Source organism: Chiroxiphia lanceolata, chromosome 7, assembly GCF_009829145.1.
Source record: "Chiroxiphia lanceolata isolate bChiLan1 chromosome 7, bChiLan1.pri, whole genome shotgun sequence".
Taxonomy (NCBI): Eukaryota; Metazoa; Chordata; class Aves; order Passeriformes; family Pipridae; genus Chiroxiphia; species Chiroxiphia lanceolata.
In genome coordinates, this window is record NC_045643.1 from 7,102,995 (window position 1) to 7,118,668 (window position 15,674).

At 45.2% G+C, this 15,674-nt stretch overlaps 1 protein-coding gene across 1 annotated transcript in view; it reads right to left on the reverse strand.

Moving 5' to 3' along the window:
* Window positions 1-15,674, reverse strand: part of ABCA12 (ATP binding cassette subfamily A member 12) — an 82,572-nt gene that overhangs the window by 18,769 nt on the left and 48,129 nt on the right. The window contains 27 exon segments of the mRNA XM_032693397.1: window positions 303-391; window positions 1,258-1,385; window positions 2,881-2,940; window positions 2,942-2,975; window positions 4,125-4,152; window positions 4,155-4,221; window positions 5,402-5,566; window positions 5,568-5,639; window positions 5,641-5,660; window positions 6,986-7,124; window positions 8,249-8,298; window positions 8,301-8,342; window positions 8,345-8,435; window positions 8,437-8,472; window positions 9,432-9,592; window positions 9,990-10,121; window positions 10,124-10,184; window positions 10,814-10,921; window positions 10,923-10,997; window positions 10,999-11,044; window positions 12,555-12,592; window positions 12,594-12,641; window positions 12,643-12,734; window positions 13,506-13,661; window positions 14,363-14,497; window positions 14,599-14,665; window positions 15,138-15,467. Of these exon segments, the coding sequence (XP_032549288.1) occupies window positions 303-391; window positions 1,258-1,385; window positions 2,881-2,940; window positions 2,942-2,975; window positions 4,125-4,152; window positions 4,155-4,221; window positions 5,402-5,566; window positions 5,568-5,639; window positions 5,641-5,660; window positions 6,986-7,124; window positions 8,249-8,298; window positions 8,301-8,342; window positions 8,345-8,435; window positions 8,437-8,472; window positions 9,432-9,592; window positions 9,990-10,121; window positions 10,124-10,184; window positions 10,814-10,921; window positions 10,923-10,997; window positions 10,999-11,044; window positions 12,555-12,592; window positions 12,594-12,641; window positions 12,643-12,734; window positions 13,506-13,661; window positions 14,363-14,497; window positions 14,599-14,665; window positions 15,138-15,467 (2,470 nt within the window).

Below are 15,674 nucleotides of genomic sequence, written 5' to 3' on the forward strand. Positions count from 1 at the left end.
TGCACCAGCCAGCCCTCGCTACAGTACATACATCCCCTCATGAGATAAAGGTGCTACTAATTGATCTTTTCACCTCTGTGTAATAAAATTATGACAGCAGAAAAATGCCTCCTGCTAGCAAGAGAAGTCAGACCAATAAAGAAGAATGGGGAAAGAAAAGGAAATGAATTGCAAGTCATCTCTGTCATGCCAAGCTGTGGATTTCAGGAGGTTTCTCTTTCTTTTCTGCAATATCCATGAATTCAACATCACTTCCCCTGGATCCCATGCTTCCATGACAGGAAGAGAGATGGAGATGTTACCCTTGGTCAGTGTTCTGTTGGGGGGCACTGGCTTGATATCAAACTGGAGATCTGATGTCAAAGGCAGCCCAAAGCTCCAGCCACCATACCTGGGTGAAAACCAGACGGAAATGCATTGCTACTCTTATCTAAACACTTTAATACCCTTGGCTGGTGCATGCCAACACGGCACTGCCACCCCAGGGAATTCCAGCTTGACTTCAAAGAACTTATCCCAGTGTAGGGCCAAGCCACCACTGCTGCAGGAACCCTTTTTTGGGGGGGGGAAGAGAAACAAACTTGGCAACACAATCACAAAACTGTGCTGAAAGCCTCCCTTTGAGAAAGATTCTGGAACTGTGTGGACTCCTAACCTGCATGCCTGCCACACTGGAGTAAGATGACTGCCTTCTTACCCAGGAGGTGTACAGCTCAGTTTGTCAGTGGCAGATGAACACACTCCTTGACAACCTTAGTGACAGGTTACTTTTGCCCTGCTGTGCAGCTGTGTGGCAGAGTCCAGACACACTAAGAGCTCCAACAGCCCCGTGGCACAAGGCAACATTCAGCCTTTGCTTTCACTGGAATGGCTGTGCCTGTTCAAGTGAGGCACACACCGAGGCTCTTCAGAGACTCAAACTTGGAGAAAAGTCTCTCCCAGGGTTTACTTCATGACAAGCTGAGTCAGATTTTCCTCTTTTTAAAGATTTCTGAGTCAGACAAAGCCTTGTCTGCAGATCCAGCCCCAACATATCCAGTGATTGACACGTTATCCCTGGGCTACCTCTGCTATGATCAAGCAGAGCACTTGCCTTTAATTCCTTGATTACAGGACACTTTTCCTCCCTTCACCAGATTCCCAGAGAGGCCCTTCTAACACCCACTGCACTGTCACCTCTCCAAGCACAGGGACATGACAGGTGTAAGAGGCTGCTCCCAGTGCAGTTCAGAGAGGGACTGGAGGTTTGTGCCGTACCGTTTCTGCAGGAAGTCTTTGGTGGTTGCCAGGATATAGGTCTCCACATTGTGCCCTGTAAGGTTGTAAAGTGTCCGTGTGGAGAAGGTCCTTCTGTGAGGGGGAGTGTAGTTCATCTGTGGACATGTCTGAGCAGAGACAAATGAAGAAAAATGTTAGTGTTTGCGTTTTAACTAAAAATTACCATATCAGGACAGGATTGAGAGCAGGCAATGGCAACAATCTGGTCCTGAGACCGATTCCTACAGAAGCTGATCCTTCAGAAAGCAGTGTGCACACACAGTACACATCCCTGCATACTGTCCCCAGCATATTTAGGGAGGTGCTTATAAACAACCTTGGTTTAAATCTACACTTCAGTTCTACTGACATCAGTGAGACCTTGAAATGTACTTCATGCTATGCACGAAGATTCTGGCTGAATTAAAGCTGATCCTACTTAGCAGAGTGACTGCACAGACAACTGCAGAGGGCAAAACAACTCACAGAGCAGAAAACTGTGGTGGCCTCAAACTCTCATCTTCCATTTCACAGCAGCTACACTGTACATTTCTGCTTTAATGTCAGTCACTGGGAAGGTTTTCCTGGGCTTCAGAGAAACCTTGAATTAGTTCTGAATATATAATTTAATATGGTGAGGGTCAAAGTCACATGGACTGTTTCATGAGGTTGAAGTGTCCTACCAGACAGCACGCTGGCTGCTTCCTTCAGTTCATCCATAACAAAAGCTCTGCACTCCCCCATTGTGCATGTGTTCATCAGAATACATAGAACAGTTTCCCCCATGCTGAGGAACACCTGCCTGTGCCCACTGGAGGTGAGAATCAGATTTGAATATTATCCTGACTTACTGGAGAAATTATGCCAATACTTTAATGATGTGAAATTAAGTGTACGTCCAGAAAACTGCAGAAAATAGCTGCATTTTAAAGAATGACGAAGAATGTCAACTAAGTACATCCTTTATCTACAAATAGCTTCACACTGTGCCACAAGTCTGATTTTCTACTAGAAAAAAGCTGAAGACAGGTGAACAGCACTAGAGGGAGGAGAGCTCAACCCCAAACTGAACTGTAAAACTGTAACACCCTTGGGGCAGAATCTGCCTCTTCCCCACTAAGCCAGCAGTGCCCTTATCTGGCTCTGTATGTACCATCATAATGCAAATAATTAATATTATTAATCATAATTTTTTATAACAAGAAGCAGATCAAGACTTTGCATAAAGTTAAATTCTGAAGAGCAAGCAGCAATAATAGCTGTGCTTTTATATAATGACAGTGCTTGTATAAGATGAAATTTTCCTCTTGAATACACACTCACCTCTGCTAAATGGGACAATCAAACGACATTCAAAACACCATTAACCTTTTTCCACCATGGGGAGTGAGGCAGGTACATTAGAGTGTGAATCTTATGAGGATGCCACTTCCTTTTCCTGGCCCCAAGCTGGTGCAGACAGTGGTTATCCAGTGTACAAAATCAAAAAGGCCAAAGAGAGACAGGAGGATTCTGAACGCTGAGTCACCCTTAGCATCATGCCTGCCCATAAAACCACTCCCAACATACAAGGCCCCCCAAAAATCCCCCCAAGCCCCCTCACTTTGGGTTTATCCAAATTACCTGGATGCCATTTGTGCAGTTGCAGGCAGAATACTTAGTTCCCTGGTCTCCACTGGTAATCCCACTGGCCAAGCATGTCCTCTGTCAAACACTGCCTGAAAACGAACACATTTTCCTCTGAGGCTCTCCATGCTCAGGTGTGCAAACGAAGCTAATTGCTGTCATGTTTAATGACAGCGAGGCTGCCGTTGAGCAGCTTCAGCAGAAAAGCAGACCTCCTTGTCAGCTCTGGGCACTCAGGGAATACCCCTCCTTCTGCTGCCATGCCTCTCGGCAGAGAGCCCTCCGCTGCTCCCTGTGCCTGGACTCGCTCAGTTGCTCAGAAAGAATCCAGACACCACTTTTCCACAGTAGACAGTGCAAGGAGTTTGGCACACAAAGGCCAAAAGCATCTTAAAAGAGCCCAGAAATAAGGGCTGTTGTCCTGGCAATAGCTGGGCAGTTCTGTGATGGACTCTATTGCCCAGGGTGTCACTGTAAATTCCCAGGATAAATATTTGCCAGCAGATACATGGCACACACAGGCATGCAAGTCTGCCCAGGATCTTACTACCAGTTCCTTGAGAATTTATCTGCAGAGCCAAAATGAACAGCCCTCATGGCACAGCTTTTTAGCTATGAGGTAACCAAAGCTCTGCTCAGAACTTGCTGTTTGGGCTCACGAATAAAGTGGTATTATTGGGACAGCTAGGACCACTTCCCCAGAGATGAGCATTGCTTGATTCATCTGCATCCTGCCACCACCATAGCTGCTTCCTCACTATTCATAGCAATAAAGGAGTCCACTTGTGGTGGGTGGAATACTTGAGGCAAGCAAAGAACACCAGTGTCAGGGTCCTGGGGCCATGTGGAACTCCTAAGCACAGTGTAGTTTTCCTGTCTTTAAGAAACATCTACAGTTCTGGGCTTGGCAGACTCAAGCCTTCACTCCAAGCTCTCAGCAGGGCTGAGGCCTGCTTTACACCAACCAGGTCTACAATAGCTCCCTTGCTCACAGCTCACTCACATCCCACAGCCCCAGCCTGTGAGAGCACAAGCAATATGGCCAGTGAGCACCTCTCAAGGAGGTGAAAGAGTCTGCAAGCCAAGCTGGAGGACAGGCAGAGCCTTTCCTCTGCAGGTGGCACCAATGCATGAAAATTCTGAAGATGATCAAAGATGGGTTATTAAGGTCTAATGGCTAATAATGTCATGCAATTACCTCGCAGATTTGGAGTTTAAGTGGGAAAAAGCCCAACAACTACTTACGAATGCTTTCGTTCATGCACGTGTATCGTTTCCAGGGAAAGCAAGCATCGAACAAGTCGAAGCAACTAAAGCACCTGTGGTCTCATTAAATTCCTAAGATTTTGACAAAGAAAAAGAAACAGGAAAAGGTTCAAAGAGCTTCCACTATTACTAAGCAGAGGAAAATTGTTTGAATGAAACAGGATTATTTAGGTGTTCAATAAATATTTTGTGGAAACATCACTGAAAATACATGCAGTACCTGAGGACAGTCACACTGGTTAAAGGATTGCCCAACACCTGGAGCTACTCCAGTGCCTTTAGATCAAGCAAGATACTGATGAACTTGTGGACAATCAAGATTCTATTTCCAGGGAACAATGCAACTACTGCAATTTGCATGCACTTACTTCCAGCCTTGTCTCATCAGCTCTCTCCTCTGTGACACCCATTTGGCTTTGGTCATTCATGAAGCTCCTTGGTTTCTGCCCCAGCTCTCCAGCAATGATCCATCAGGAAAAGCTGGGAACATTAGAACAGAAGACTCGGACATGCAGCTCTGGCTCACTCCCCATCTAGCATGATTGAAGTAGAAAGGCATGAGCAGTCCTGAGAAAGGACACCTAGAGCAGGCCACACTGCTTTAGAGCTAAATTTTATATTTCTGACTTAGAGCTGAGAACCACTGGAGAAAGAAAGAAGTTCACAACACAAAAACAGGATGATACAAAATATAATCATTTTGGTAATAGGATTTTTAAGCACAATGAAGTAATTCAATGGTGACATCTTAATCACTCTGGAGAACCACATGCTCTTCAAACTGCCTGGTGGCTTGGTCTAGCAGGGCCTAGGCAGGAAAGCACGTTCTGTACTGACAGAGAGGAGGGTGATGCAGACAGCTCACAGCATGGATAGAATTTTAATCCCAGAGTTGTAATGTGTGGAGACAACTGACGCAGGGACCTCCATTTCTCATTGGGGCAAGAGTGTGTATATATTAAGACAATCCCTATGGCTATCAAAGGGCCAGAGGACTCCAATGGAAAACACCAAGAATATTCCTCACACATTTCATAGTTAATTCCAACTGAGAGGTTGTTTCTCCTGGAGCTTTTTAATTGCTGGGTCTGAACCAGCCATCTGCCCCAGAGATCCCTTAGGACAGGATTTCTACATAACTGCATAACATAACTACACTAACACTTCTCCACTGGCTATGATTAGAAATAATCCTGAAGGCAAATCTGTCTCATTATAATGCAATGGGTTTAGGAGTCACCAAGACCACCACTCACCCAAAGAAGTCTGCCTGGTCAGATGTGCCATACAGAGAGGGGGACAGCAGGAGCTCGGATATTCGGTCCTCCTTGGTTCTCAGTGTCCCAAGTCCCATGGCATCCACCACGAAGAGGACTGGGAGGATGACCTGAGCGATGAAGCCTCTGCCATCCCGCCGGGGTGTGGTGGAATCTCTTGATGAACAAAGCTGAAGTCTTCTTCAGCAGCAGTGGCAAACCCTGCAGGGCTTTTGGATCTGATCAGGAGCTGATCTGGGTACAAAGGAAGGCGTTTTGTCATGGATCAGTATTTGTGCAGTGCAGGGAACTGATGGTTATAGTACTCTGGGAGTACATTTCCCTTCCTGCACACCTTTAAAGATGAAAAATCAAAACTACTAATCTGGAACATGCACAGGGTCAGGCTTGGACAGGACTCAGATTCTGGCTTGAGTCTTAAGCTCATGTAACACCAGTCTTTTTTATTTCATTTCAATGTGTACATGTACTGGATTTTCAGTTTGGGATCTTGCAAGAGAAATACAGGCTTCCAGATGCTCTAAGTTATCTACATCCTTCCTACCCAGCTACAACTTACAGGGGAAGCATATTATTCTTGGATTTTACAAACTGAAATTTTTCATCATTTAAAAAACAAGTCCTCAGACAAATCTATAACAGAATTAATCCTGAAATAAGAAACCAGCACAACCACTTGACCTTGTGCATGGACAGATTGTGTGGTATACTGAAAGTAGAGCCAATCCTGTGCAACCTATTCCTCTTCATGAAATATTAACTATATAATACAACATGAAGCAAACCCTTCAATCTTCTGTTTAAGGGTGACACAAAACACTTCTCTACACCTGTGAATGACTGTTTACAGTAACATTTACAGTGCAGGTCAGCTTTGAGAACTGAGTACAAAAAACCCTTTGGATGCCTCCCTAACTACAATGATGTTAAGTAAAAAAAAATGTTTCTACCCCAAGAAAGCATTCAACCAGGTATTTGGCCATTCTGGGGGTTGTGCCACCTTTAGCAGCTCTCAGGCCCTCAGGGACAGTGGTGTAGCTTGATCCTCTTCTGAATGTGAATTTATTGCACTGTCTGGTCCTTTGGGCTCCTTTACCATACAGCAACATCTGGGACAGCAAAAAGTAGCAAGAAGGAGCCAGCTCAGAGCTGTGCTGCTTTTCCAACAGACTAAGGGGTTTCCACAAAGTTTCTTTCCAATTCTGCTAGTTATGGAGAAATAATCCGCTACATCTATTACAGCAATTACTTTCAGAGGTACACATTTACTCTTTCACCCACACGCTGTATTTGATTAGCTTAAAACCTGGATCAATTTAAAGAAAGGCAGACGCAAACAAACCCCTCTGTAATTTATCCTGTGATTCAGACCTGTTCCAAACAGGGGATCTAAAGAACTGATGAGTGCTGTATTTCCAGTGATTTATTGGTTTTCTGATTCCTGGTTGGATGAAATGTGGTTTTCAACAAAGAAAGAAGACAGGGAGCTCAAATCAGTCCATCTGTCACTGTTTGCATCTGTGATAGATCTGGAATAAACCCCGGAGGTAATTGAGTACCGTCTCTGTCTGTGAAGGTGTCTGTGCTCACAGACATTCCGTCACTGCCACTGTGACCATTGGCTCCAGGCAGCTGGTGGGGCAGTGCAGCATATTCCTGCTGGTCCTTTACCAGCTCTTTTGTCAGATTGAGAAACACCTAGAGCAAGAAAATATAAAGGAAAATTCGTCCAAATGACTCCATATACCAAAACAATAACCAGAATCCACTCTTCTGCTTCATAGCTGTAGTTGGTGTAGCGATTGTGCATTACAATCCTCTTTCTATTCCATTTGTGCTCTGTTTTTATCAGTGTAAAATTGTTGTTGTCCAGCTCCCTGTCACCTCCTGTCTCTCTCTTCTGCTGCAGCAGTGGAAACTCAAACCTTTGCAGCTGCCCCCTGAACTCACCTTGTCCTAGAACCACCTGCTCTGTGGCCAGTGAGTAGGTGTGAACAAGGCTACACTTCATCTCAGGCCCTACATAACCCTACTCCCTCCACACCCACACAGTGAGCAGCACACAGAAGTTCTCTGCATGGCACCAGGGAAGAAACAGGGAGAGCTGTTTCCATGGAATATTTTCCCCTCTAGCCTCTAACAGCCCCACTGCCTCCTGGCTGGGGACTGCGCAGCCATGGCACCCAAGCTGCACATGATGTATACTTATTCTTGCTGCCTAGGGAAAACACCTGAAAAGCAAGAAAACCATTTCTGAGTAGAAACAATAACAATCTCCCTTCTTCCTTTCTGCAAGACAAGGGTCATCACTGCTCATAATTTACTTTTTGTTTCTGATGCAATTAAATGTGTTTATTTGACCAAAGATTTCCCATGGGAAGAAAGGTGCCTATGCTAAGATGCCCCAGGTGACTCACTTGTACAACACAGTGATTTCAGCATTCATGCCTAAGTCCAGCATTTAGATGGTTTGCTGACTCCTTCCCATCTCCAGACGCATGCAGGCCAGGAGAATACTTCCAGGGGAAACACATCATTGCCCTCTCTCCTTAGTCTAACTCCAGTATCTCATTTTCTGAGCTGTTAGCAAGGTGAGACAGTGGCAAACTTTGTGCATTAGTATATGTATAGATTTATGGATACACCTACACACTCATGTGTTCCTAAGTGTAACTTGCTGTACAACCAAACCATTTCTTCCCTGCCTGAAACTCCCACATCCAAAACGTGCCACCATCTAGCCCAGGAAGCAGAGCTACAGCAGAGCTGTGAAATTAATCTCCATAACATTTCCTTACATCCAGTGGATCCTGAGCTCATACCTCTTCCACAGTCCGTGTTGAAATCCCGTAGCAGCCAAGGTGCAGATCATCAAGCTGCTGTCCAGGGCTCTGAGAAGTGCCTGGTAGGCCCCGAGACTGTGGACTTGAAGGGGGGAAGCACATACACGAGCTCTCCACCAATATCCTCCTTGAGATAAGCCTCTGGAAGATGGGACTGGATCAAGGAGGGTCACTGCTGAGGTGTCATACTCCTCTATCATGTTCTGAAAAAGGAGGAAAACAATCTGTGGTCACTGAGAGGGCTATGAGGTCAAACTTCCTCCTGCAGGATGTAGCCCAAATCCTGTCCCAGAGCATAACCCAGAAGTGATCTCAGACCAGGTACTCAACACTCCAAGGTAAATAGCAAAAGCAGATGAAAGGGGGTTTCTGTCCCTTGAAAAGGGACGTGTGGCACTGAGCCCATCTTGGTCCATCCAAAACCTTGCTCTGCCTACAGGGATTGAGGTTGGGCTCAATCAACCACTCTGCACTGGCTCGAGCGTTTGTGGTACAACAGAGAAAAAGCCTGGCCACCAGGGAGCTGCCACCTGAGCTTGGCTGCCAGCATACACACACTCTCTTTCCCAAGAAAAACAAGGCTTGCACATGGGTCTTTCTTCCTTTTCCCTATCTCTACTGCCAGCAATTTGGAAGAGGGACTGGTCTCCCATGGTATCTGCTCATTATTCTGTGTGCTGGGCCCACCAACAGCACTGTAATGAACACTGTCAAGAGCAAAGTTCCTCACTTCTTGCAAGCAGAACACTTTGCCTCAGGCCAGACAGTGTGGATGGACTCTTTCCATCTGCTTTATTCCTCTGAACTCCAGAGTTCACAGTCTGCATCCAGCCTTGTCTTTAACATTCAAGGAGACACTGTTCTTTTCAACAAAGCAGAGCACTGACATTCCTGTTTCCAAGAGCCATGGAGGCTGTTCCGGTGGCCTTGCTGGAGAGCCTCCCTCTGCTTTGAGGAAAGCAGGGACACATGTTCTGTGGGCATCTCTCACTGAGAAGCAGCATGCCCACATCCAGATCCTCAACAGTTCTTTGGTACTGCTATCCTTGGATCTGTCACTCAGCTGCTGTCAGTACAGCTCTAAGTGCCTACATCCCTCAACAAGCCTGGATGGCTCCCTCAGAGACAGAACTCCAGCTCTAAGACCAGCTCAGACACAAACCTTCTTTTTGGTGAGTGTCAGATGGTATCCATCACCAAAGGTTTCCTTGAGGTAGAAAGGTGAACCACAGCATTTAAGCCCTCCATGCTCTAGGAAGGCGATTCGGTCGCTTAGAACTTCGGCTTCATCCAAGTGATGTGTTGAGAGAATGATGGTTCTGCCTGAAAAACACAAGGCTGATGTCAGCCACCACAGAATGAACACATGTGGTCACCTGAGACAGGTGGAAGCCTTGAGAGTGAGGGGACACTGAGTATCAGGTGAAAATCAACTGCATTTTTTTGTAATTATTAGTCATATTGGATGAAAGGCGACAGCAGAGAAAAGCTGAAAGGTACTGTATTGTAAATTGTGTGTTATGGTAAAGTTACTTTTCAAATGACACTGAATTTACAGAAACCAACCAGGATGCACCCTCCAGACCTGCAAAATCCCAATCTCCCACAGTTCTTTCTCTGTGCCCTCCAAAACCCACAGTTCAAAGCCACTGATCCCGTATTTGCAAAAGTGACACAAAGTCCCTTCACCACTGGGCAGCATCTCATTTAATCAAGGTACCTTTTTTATTCTTGGAGATAATTTCCCAAATACTCCTCCGGGAGCATGGATCAACCCCTGTGGTTGGTTCATCAAGTATCACCACCCTTGATCCACCCAGGAGAGCAATGGCTATGGATAACTTCCTCTTCATCCCCCGGACAGAGTGCCAGCCAGCTTGTGACGGTGGCTGTATAGCCCAGTCTCTTCAAGGTCCTTGAAAACAAAGGAAAAACAACCCCGAAAGGTTGTCCTTCAGGTATCTTTTGAAAGCAGGGAATCTGAAAATACCCAAAAAACCCCCATAACTGCAAATGAAAAACTGCTCAAGTGTAGTCTACTCTACTGAGTGATCCAGAGCAGGGAGACGAGTCACCCTGTAGCTCAATCATCGGGATTTTAATTTAAAACATTTTTTAGGATGTTTTCAAAGTTTCCATCTGACAAGTCAAGGTTAAAGGCTCAACCCCATCAACTGAGACATCAAGATTCAAACTCCCTGGGATGTTCTGGCTGCTTCACTTCTCTGCAGAACCAATAAAGCCAACATCATCTTTCTGACTGGTTGATTAAATCTTTTTTCAGAGGAAAACTGTAAAGCAGCAAGGACTAGACCCTTACCCCTATAAATTCATCTCCAAAGATTACCACAGAAGCTTGTAAACCTCCTGGAGAGGAGACACTGTTTTCTTACAGCCACAGGTATCAATATATTCCTGTAGTCAGACCAAGGTATCATTTGAACCTTAAAACTGGATCTGCAACTCTCCTCAAATCCATTAATTGTGCTTTGCAGTGACACTGACACTACAACACAACAATTTCTCTCTCTTCTCCAACTCTGCTGTTTTTATACCTCTTCACTTCTGGTAGAGCTCCTCTTTACTCCAGTGAGGGACTTTGATGTACCCGTAGAGCAGCAGGTGTTCCTTCGTGGTGAGGTAGTTAAAGAGCCACGTTGTTGCTGCATACACACCCCATGTTCTTCCTGATGACCTCCTGGTCAGTCCTGATGTCTTTGCCACACACAAATGATAGTACCTGACGACGTAGGGAACAATCCAGTCAAAATAGATCTGAAGGAAAAACAAAGAGAGAGGGGGAGTTAGAAAAAGGAGAAAATCATAGGTAATTTTTTCACGTGTCCTGCACCTGTCATCACTGTTCAAGGTTCCTTGTACACCATCCCACTCTCCTTCCAGCCAGAGGCCACTGCCCACTGTGTCTCCTGCTGCCTCACCATACTCTGGCAGAGTGGTGGCCCATTAACATCCATGGACATCCCTGTATCCTTCTGTGGAAATGTGAGCGCAAGCACCAAGCTCACCCGCTGAACCCTGGCCACTTCTATCTTCTTCAGCCTTCCTCTCCCTACTCAACCACGCATATTCCATGCACCAACACTCACGAATGCCCCTCAACTTCCAGTGTAATTACTGAGAATTCACACAATGCAGTTACACTCCATTCTTTGAGGTTTGCCTGCAGCACCCAGACAGCCTTATACTGTAACCACAACTGAGACTGAAACCCACCTCTTCATTTACTAACCACGTCAGAGATGGAAGACTGGTTTCACTGCCATTACTAATGAGAAATGGGAGAGGACTTCCAGACAAGACACCTCACAGTGGGCAGCACTTTCATCTAGTTCAACCAAATAATTACCCACTGAGAAGTGGCCAACAGACCTGAGTCAAACACCCTCTGCTCAGAATAGCTACTTGCACATTACAGCTCATTTTTGGAGCTGTCCTGGAGGGACTACAGGGATGAGATGCATGTCAGACTGCCCTTCACCTTCCCAGAGCTTCTCTCTCTCCTGGGACTTTTAACCATCATTAAAAAGCAGTAACTTGTGACCTTACTTGGGATTTGAAGCCTGCACTAAGTTTCAAGAAGGTTTTATACTTTTCTGCATATCACCTTTGCCTACACTTTGCAAACAGAATATGAGATGAATTGATAATAAGCTGAGATGAAGCACACATCTGTCTTAGTGGTTTTGGCTCTTCTGAGGCTTCTATTTATCAGCTTAATGTTGCTTTCAGAGATATGCACATATATATCAGTGGAGAAATCAAGTTCTACAGGTCTGTTTCAGTGCTGTTATCTAACAAGTCAAATAATAATTTATAAACAGCAAGGCTGAAAGGCCAATGCATTAATCCCCTGCCATTCCAGCCCAGCCAACACATGAGCCTCTACAACTGAAGTGTATCTTTATTAAGTTTTCTTGCTAGTATCACTTCAGCTTTGCTACCCACAGCATCCAGAACAGCCTAACCCCAGGCACCAAAGTGCCATGGAACAAAACACCTGAGTAGTTGCTGTGCTGGGTATTACAGGTGTCTCACGAGATTAAAAAGCGTGTCCCTAAGGAGCAAAGAATCTTTTAGAATCTGAAGAATTCAAACAGATACAGGAACTCCCGAGGTCATCCACGAACCAGATAAAACTACATGAGTGATTTGGCCTAATACAGTAACTTTCTCAGTCTCCCATCACTGCCCAGCCCCACTTGCTCTCTCCTTCACCCACTCACACCCCCCAGTATAGAAAAGAGCTGCTTTAAAGGGCACGCACATGGTTGTAGTTTTCCCAGCTCCATTGTGACCCAGCAGGGGAAGTGATATTCCCTTCATAGAAGTTGAGGCTGAGGTTGTCCACTGCATGCTTTGGATCCATAAACCTTGGTTATGCCATGGAGAGAGACTCCCAAGGGGAGATCAGTGGGCTCCGGTTCCATGTGAGGGTGGGGGGCACCTTTGACATCGAAGAGAAGGGGCAGAGGTCAGTTACTGCACTGCAGCAGCTCTTTGTGCTACTTTTCTCACCTCAGAGATAAGCAGGGCTTTTAAAACCAAAATACAGCCAAGGCAGGTGCCTTTCATCCAGGAACATTGAGAACATGTCACCGGATCTGTATCATTTGAGCTCTCTGGCATTTCTCCTTTTTACTTCTGCAGCTTCTAATCGCTTCTGACAATAGGCATTAATCACTTCTGAAAAGGTCTCATATCTAGTGTTTCAGAGCACCTAACTTAATTTACACTAAGCAAGCACAGAAATTAGAGACATACAGCAAAACCGCTGAGGTATTTTCAGCTGGGTACAATCAGCAAGCTTTTCTGTGCGAACTCACAATATTTTACAGGCTAACATTTAAGAGATGAACAAAGAAGCAAACGTCCCATTTGCCAAGTGGAAACCCATATTTGCTTGCACAAACAAAAGTGTATTTCTACACAGAGTGTTGTAGACAGAGATAAGCGTGTAAGGTAACTGCCCAACTACAACATACATGAATATGCATGGGACAAGCAGTACTGGATCTCCACACCAAATAGGAAGAAAAAAATATAATTTAAAAGCCAAATCTCCATTCATGTAAGTATCAGCTTCCAATTTTTCCTGTGCTACAAAATAAGGATCAACAGACAAATGTGTTTTCTGAGTATGGTGCCCCCTTAGAAATTCATCTCTGTTTACCTAAAATATAAGTTATTATTGCTACCCCATGTAGTATCCACATACATATCTTATTGTTGAGGGTGACTTCTTTCCTTAACATCAGCTTGGAGAAGAGAAGGCCTCTCTGTTTCTCATTCCAGAAGGGGAGGTAACCGTTGTATTCGATCCAGTAAGATGGAAGCAATGGGAAATACCAGGGAGCAGCCATGCCATATCTACCTGCAGGAAGAGGAGTCTCATCCAGGTGTCTGTTCCCCAGAAAGTATCACTATTTGGGGTGCACTCAAAATAGCCAAAATGAACTTCACAGAGATCTCTCTCCCCTCTTATGTGCTCGTGTGCTACTGAGACTTGGTAGAGAGTTGCCTGATTGGCACAGCAGGGAAGCACTCCCTATTTTGCTATTCTGAGTAACTCCATAGCTGGAGGGCAGGAGTACTATACGTTTTCCACTGGGTAGACTTCCTTATGCCAGTGGACTGCTTCATTAGGTGGGGAAGAAAAGCAGAAGACAAATGTACTGGCTCTTGCCCAAGGCAGGAATCACTTTTTGAAATCAAATGATGTAAGTAACACAACTCAAAAATCACTCAGCTGACAAATACAGGCCAATGTGCTCTGTTCTCATTCTCACCCACCAGACTGCAAATGCATCCTCCTGTGTCCTTGGCTTCAGCTTCTCAGGAGACCCACCTACCCATGTGATAAGCTAAGGAACCCTAATTCTCCCCTGCTCTGCTCTGCCTCAGTGTCATTAACAGCTCAGACATCCACTAAGTCATGCTCTCTTTGATCTAGGACAGAGGTATCCTGTGTGTGCAGACTGTCTCACTGCCTGAACCACTGAATCAGCCATTGCTGTGTGTATTGTTTTCCAAAAGAGATGGTACAGCACCACCCTCAATGCTTTTTATCCTTACCTGGGAAAACATTCCTTATATACCACCCCAGGATGAAGTAAATGAACGAGTCTATCAGAATGAGCCAGCACATCCAGCCAAAGGAAGTGTTGTCTCCAATCATGGGGGACTTATACATGTTGTCCCACTGCAGACCTGCAGAAAGGAATTGGGAAATACAGTCAGAATCCGTGTTAGCCAATGAAATGTCCCCACAAGGGGAGCTCAAGGTCTAGTTTTATCTACAATAAGCATACCTATGCCCTGTGCCTCGTAGCGAGCAATGTATTGACTTGCATAACTGAAGGCAGTTGGGACAACAGGCTCTGGGAATAAACAAAATTGAAAACAAAGAACTTATGAATTAGTCTCAAAGATAAGTCAAGTCATTAATCAATCAGGTCCCTCATTAGCCAGGAAAATGAGTAGAATTGTTTCCCAACAGTCACAAAGAGCGCTGGACCAGCCTTATGATAAGTACTACTGGTGACAGGCTGTACCTCTCCTTAGAGTCTGACCTTCTTTTGCTTCCATATTCAGGACCCAACTTCCTCCCTCATGCAGGGCTTTACTTTTGGCTTTTGAAATAGAGCACTGCTTGAGAATTACCTTCTGGTGCCATGTGGTTAATTATTCCACCGCTTGCATTAATAGATGACCTTTCCTGAATCTGGTGACTCAGAGAAAACAAGTCTAACTTCTGAAACCCAATACCTAGCTATACTGACCCTTGGTAAGAAACAAGGCTTTACATCTACTTCCATGGCTAGGAACGTTATGGAAAAGCAGAACTTACCAGGAGGCTCTTCACAGAGAAGCTCAAGTGATTCTCGATGACGAGCAGCACGATGAAGGGAAAGAAGGTGAGGATGTACACGAGGCTGCCCACCAAGGCTGCTATGTTGGTGTTATTGAAGAAAACACTGATGAAGTAGCTCATGGCTATGATGGACAGGCTGTAGTCCATGAGGTACAGGAACAGGAGTGTTGTGTTTGTTTTGGGTAGGATGTCACCCACTTTTAGAACAATAATGAGGAAGGTGACAGTGATCAGAAGGAAGATGGCACACTCCACGAACCAGGCGATGAAATGGCTGCTGGCATTAACACCCATCATCTTCATGTACTACAGAGAGAAAGGTGGAAAAAACAACCACAAAAGACATTTGGGAGAAATGAAGATATCTTTCTGCTGACATTAAATGATTTGCTTTTTCAGCAACCAGACCATGCTCTTTCCCACTGTGCCATCTCAGTGTGTTTCTATCCAGGGAGAAACCACACACTCACATTCCTGGAATGCCCAAGGTTTGCAAAGCAGTCTATTGCAAAA